This window comes from Hippocampus bargibanti, linkage group LG08 (genome assembly GCF_051943395.1).
Source record: "Hippocampus bargibanti isolate YZ-2025 linkage group LG08, ASM5194339v1, whole genome shotgun sequence".
Classification (NCBI taxonomy): Eukaryota; Metazoa; Chordata; class Actinopteri; order Syngnathiformes; family Syngnathidae; genus Hippocampus; species Hippocampus bargibanti.
This window is the reverse complement of record NC_142741.1, coordinates 24,246,321-24,252,393: the sequence shown is the minus strand read 5'-3', so window position 1 is coordinate 24,252,393 and position 6,073 is coordinate 24,246,321. Positions and strand designations below refer to the sequence as shown.

The following is a 6,073-nucleotide window of genomic DNA, read 5'->3' as shown; positions in this document are numbered from 1 at the left end:
GCTTTTAGGTGCATATGTCCTGCAGATTGAGGCCCACAAGTATTATCCCTGCGATGTTGCTAGTCTTTTTTTGAGAATTTCTTCAGTCTCCCCAATGTTTCATTAAGAAACATTTTTATTTATTGATTTTAATATATTTACCAAGTGACATTTACCAGTCTTCATCTCCCCCACCACCACACACCCGTCTTGACCCCACAAGTCGACTAAGACTTGACGATGTCCATCTTTTTAAATCGAATACATATCGCCTGCATATGCCGCGATCTTGAGCGTGAGTCATGTTCACATAAATGCGCCGCGCATTGCGACGTCCGTCATGTGCCTCAGATAAATGGCGCCAAAACGACACCAGCCTTGAGTGTGGGGTGATTGTGTGAAGGACATGCGGCGATTGGGCAAGTGAAAGAGATGATGATTGTCATTGAGTCAAGGCGGAGTTGAGAGGTAGTTGAGAAGACAACCACAATCAGCTCAGTATTTGAAACATACCCAAACAAAGTACCCAAAATGCATTGTGTGTCGCTTTCTCGGTCACGGGCGTTCCAGACGTGACGTCACGTCAGGCTTCGTCATCAGCTCGAAAACAAGACTGCCTGAATATTCAGCGCGATCCGCAAGATGAATGGATGTTTTCAGAGTGTTTGAATTTTTCACGCTCGACATCACTTGTTCAAGTTTTGTAGCTTCAGCTGTTCACATTTCAGGAGTGCGCTTCTGTTTCTTGATCTAAGCTTGTTTGGCTAAAGTCTACTGAGAGACTTACAAAGCACCGTCAGGATACGACAGACGCCAAGCGCACTCTTGCCGACGGCCTAAACACAAGTGTCTGTGCTTTGTGTTATTAACTATCAAAGAACATTCAAGTAAACACTAAAGTCAAGTGTTTTCTTCCGATTTACTCACCTCTGTTGTAATATGTCTGTGTAAGCTCTCAGTCGTACAGGAGTGGTCCATCGATGAAAAGGTTTCTGCAGCCGTCATCTGTACTTCTTTGAAAGTGTCGAACGTTTCGCTTCCTATCCAAGATGCTTCTTCAGCGAACTAAAGTCTTACTGGTAGTTTCGGCCCTATATTGTTGTATACTGTTGTAATATGTTGTGTTTTCTCTCATCACCAGGCTGTTTCCAGCTATGTAACGCCTTTCGTCAGAACATGGAGATTGACCAGTGTCTGCTGGAGTCTCTCCCCATCGGCCAGCGCCAGCGGTTGGTCAAGAGAATGCGCTGCGACCAAATCAGGGCGTACTACGAGCGGGAGAAGAATTATCAGCAGCGCCAAAGTGGAACCAAGGTGCATCGCAAGAAGCAGCAAGTCCGCTTTAGCCTTGCCGACGTCCTACAGGACGCCATCATCCGCTACGATGACAAAGAAGGTGCGGTTATGGGCAGATTACCGTGTGTGCGGTGCAAACACCGGTTAACGAGAGCTTTCAAACATTGGCCTACTATCTCATTTTGAACAGATGCTACCATTTGGCACAGTTTCACTCACAACAATACAGTTGGAGAGTTGGTGTTGAGCCGAGACACTGTCAAATAAATCAACTTGTTGGAAAGAAAAGTACCACGGACGATAGAATTTGGTATTTCAAGCACATCGGTCACTCACTCAATAAATAAAACCTTTACTGTTTAGCTGTACACGTTGTACCTGCACCCTATTTCTGCATGTCTTTGCCTGCAAAGTAAACAAAAGCTGTTCTAATTATTCCCACAGACGTCCAAGAATAATATTCTTGTGAGTCCTTTTGAATGTTTTATTTGGATGTTATGTTTCTGTCAACGTACCGGGTTTTCCGGTGTATAAGGCGCACCTCCATTTTCTTTCAAACCAGACCCTGCGTCAATGACTGTTTGCAGCCACAGACTTCATTTTCCCTTGTAGAAGAAGTCATGCATAACCCCAGCCTCTACTATAGCGCCTTATAGTGTGGTGTGCCTTACATTTGGAATACTTTATACACAGTAAAGTCTCGTTATATCGATATTCAAGGGAGTCCGAAAAAATATCGATATAACCGGGACTATCGATATATCCGACCCTGTTTGCATGTAATTTTCTCCGTGCGTGCATAGAAATAGTATCGATATAACCGGGACTATCGATATATCCGATATCGATATAACGAGACTTTACTGTATTTATATATTTGGATTTCTTTTTCATTCATTAAAGGTGCGCCTCATAGTCCTTACATATGGGAAATGTTTGAAAATACACCATTCATTGCGGGTATGCCTTATACTCCGGTGTGCCTTATACCCCGGGAAATACAGTAACCGTTTTTTTTGGGGGGGACAACTTCCCCATCAATGCTATGCAAATTTTGATTTTGCAGAATAGCTATACTTGCTGAAAACTCAACCCCTTTGCCATTGTCCTATTCATCAACGCTGATGTCAGGTCATCACTGTAACTAAGAACATGACCCGTATCTTTATTTTACTTTGGGATTAGCATTTTAATTTGCACCAAAAAAGTGCATCTGTCATTGTTCATCACATCTATTGATGAGACGACAGGGTGCCGGGAGAATTTTCCTCTTGCAGTAACCTAATCAAGTTTGCCCTTGGTTGGTTTATACTATAGACACTCCACTCTCCTCTCGTAAAGACAAATAAAAGAATAACTGGTAGTCAGTGTACTTCATAAATCTGAAATGAAATAACAAAGTTATATAATTTTAAAGGACAGTGTCCCAGGGAGAAATTAAGGACTGTGGACTTTTTTTTTTAATCAGGTTGCAAAGATGCTAAAGAGGCTCTTAGGCTAATAAGGGAAGCGGTAGCAATCTGTCACAAGGTCAACGCGTTAACCTCCGCTGTCTCGCTGCCAATGAGTTCGGTTGAGCGCTAAGTGAGCGGTAGCTGGTGGGCTGTTGCTTCAGCCCGACTGAAAGCCGGGCTCCCTTGTTGCATGATGTTATGTTATCACTTAAATGGATCATCTGATTAAGAATATATTTCACCATGCCGTGTATTTTGAAAGATTTATGTTTATAAGAAAATCTGTTAGCATGATTGACAGTGCTTGAAAAATTCGCCTTCGGCAACTTTATCATCACAACTGGCTTCCTCACCATGACGAATGACACTATGAATCCCTGTACGACACTTAAAGTTCTCGAACCATCCGTGGTTAGTTTTTTTGCTTCATGTTACTTCCGGGTTGAGTGACCGCTGACGCGTGTGGCTGCCGCTGCTCACCCGCAGAAAAAATATCCTGTGACTGTAAAGTGTCCTTGAGAGTTTTGAAAGGCGCTTAGAAATGAAATGTTGATCTATAAATGAACTATAAATTCTGTACTGCTGTAATACTGTAAGAAGACTGTAAAGCGTAAATGTAAACCTTAACTTGGCACATTGAACCATTCGACAGCTGCTCTGGGATGTTCTCCTGACCTGTAAATTATTGAAAACATCAACATGGAGGAACCATTTCGGTTTAACAGAAAGACCCGAAAGCATGAGGCAAACCTGGGTGGCATATATCACAATTTACAACACTCTGACAAGCCTTCTTTAGTATTCCCTGCTCTTAGGAAGGTTTGTACCCACATAGTCTGCCTTGGGCTTGCTGCATCCCCACGAGTAATATGTGATTATTTCTGGATGGTTTCCCAACACGACATGCATGTTTTAAGATAAGAGGAAATGTATAAACAGAGGGTGCCTCGCAGTTATTGTGCGAGATGGGGCTAAGAGAGTAATTAAGAAGATTTGCATTTGTGGCTGATTAACGATGCATGACGAACTGAATCGTTTCATTAGAAAGCCGACCCCGGTAAACAGGATGTGCCGGCGCTGACTTCCTATTTCTCTTTCTTTCTCTCTCTCTCCTCTTTGCGCAAATTTATTGCTTGAGATTTGATCATATTTCATGATCATCCAAACTAATTGATGACGTATTTCCTGCTTTCGACAGAACCTTGTTCTTTTCTTAGTTGTACTTTACACACGCATGTACAGTACAGAGTCCTTGACGGTCTGAAGGTATTGACAGAATGCACATCTCTGATCGTAACAAGTTGTATAATCCTGTCAAATACAAAAAAAAACCCTATAGTAATCATTTCCTATTCTGTAGCATTACATCCTGCTTATGTCTTGTCCGCTTAAAAGTTGCTCCTCACGATTGAGCATCTCAGCCATGGTCAGAGTTGTTCGATCGGACACTGTGGACAAGACTCGGACCCAGAAAGATTGTCTTTTACTGCCGGCAGGAGACACAGCCATTCATGACAGACGTCTGAAATCTGCAGCCCTCTGCCAAGCTATTTATTGAGAGTGTATGCAAATTTAAGTGATACATTAGTAAAACATACTACGCCCCTAGAACGTTCTGAGCGTGAACAGCTGTAAGCAATAAAACATTATGTCTTCTATGAACTGATAAATTTGTAACCTGGCGAATGAGCTCTTCCTGTGAAGGAGTTTGAAGTCTTAAATTACTTCTGTGATAAAGGAGTATCCCAAGTCCTAAATTCTTTCCAAGGCCGGATCTCCTAGATGAAGATGTCAGTTTAACTTGCTGTGTCTGTTGACCTCAGATTGACCCCAGGTTGTCTGTGCTTCAATTGTGTATTTGAGTCACACATGTTGACTAAGCCTATAACAGCATGACACTTTTAAATATGATAACTTCTTGTTCTCTATCAGCCATCATCCTGGAAGGCCAGAGCATTAAATTTGATCGGAATCAGCCTTTCATAATTCCACAATGGGGATATTTGCAATCCACAACAGTCGGTCAAGTTTAAAGTCACGGTCCAGTTTAAGACTCAAGTTTGAGACAGTTGACTTTAGATAAGGAGCCAGGCGGCCCAAGTCTACAGGATGAGATGTACAAGGGACACCTGGACCAAACGGTATCACGTTTGTCTTCTTCGCAATGAATTTCAAGAGGTTTTGTGCCATCCAGGTTTTTTTTAAGATAAAATGGTTACCATTTCAAGGTCTTTGCTGCCTATTTCCCAAAGTTAGCTGGTATAGGCGCTATCGGACCCATGACCAGGATGATATATTAATGGATGGATTAATGGAGTCGTAAGCATCCATCCCGTGTTCAGTATTGGTTTTTCTTATCGTCCCGATGCAAATTTTGGGCCTACTTGTGAGGTGTTTGTTTGCTGTGAAGGTAAATCGCAATTGCTCTTGTGTTGCAGTGATGCGTCTCCTGAAAGAGGGAGCTGACCCCAACACCCCAATTTCCTCTGGGGGATCCTTGTTACACTTGGTAGGTAACACGTACAAATGGAGCACAGCATATCTCACAGTTACATGTGACATAATAATAATGATGATGTATGTACCACTTCCCCGGACCTTGTCTTGCATGCAACTGTTTTAGAGGACAACCGACGCCTTCGGACAAGTTGTGTCCATAATTTGTAAAATCACTTCAAATGACTTCTACCGAGCATATTTAACATAGATTCCACCGCATATACGTAGCTATATTTTACGTTTTAAGACTTGTGCTGAATATTCATGAAGTCTTGTTTTTGAGTTGGTGACGATCACGTCTGGAACGCCCCTGTCCCAGAAAGCGACACACAATGCATTTTGGGTACTTTGTTTGGTCGTGTTGATCCGTTTTGATGGTGAAATTAGAAGGAAAACACATAAATAACGCGATGGTGAATCATTGTGTGTTGCACCAAGATTACTATTTGATACTAGTTGACACAAATTCCCAGCGGACAAATCAGCCCATTTCCAATGGAGTTTGGGCGCCATCTTGTGCATTTTCTGAGACGCTACATTGGAATCCTGATGGCTCGAATTGATCCGGAAGGACTTCTTTAATCGATTGCAAACATGTATGCTTTCCTCTTCGGAACTATTTGAATCATATTCATTACTGGATGAGGAACAACAAAGCATCTTCTCAGAATCTGAAGCCATTATTTTGATTTTCGAGCAAGGCAAGACGCCCTGGCATGACGTTTCACGAACAAGGGGGCGGGACCTTCTGAAAGTCGCCATTTTCGGGGTCATTTTGAAGTAGTTTTGGGACACTAACTCATTTTTATTGGTGTTTTGCATTTCACTAAAAATATCAGCCTGAG

At 42.3% G+C, this 6,073-nt stretch overlaps 1 protein-coding gene across 5 annotated transcripts in view; it reads left to right on the top strand.

The window, feature by feature from the left end:
* myo16 (myosin XVI) overlaps positions 1-6,073 on the top strand; it is a 101,981-nt gene that overhangs the window by 12,571 nt on the left and 83,337 nt on the right. For all 5 annotated transcript variants that reach the window (XR_016115799.1, XM_089002779.1, XM_089002780.1 and 2 more), the window contains exons 2-3: positions 1,121-1,375; positions 5,168-5,238. Coding sequence is in view for 4 of the 5 variants with exons in the window: in XM_089002781.1 (XP_088858907.1) it covers positions 1,121-1,375; positions 5,168-5,238 (326 nt within the window). In the remaining variant the exon portion in view is untranslated. The remainder of the gene's footprint in view (positions 1-1,120; positions 1,376-5,167; positions 5,239-6,073) is intronic.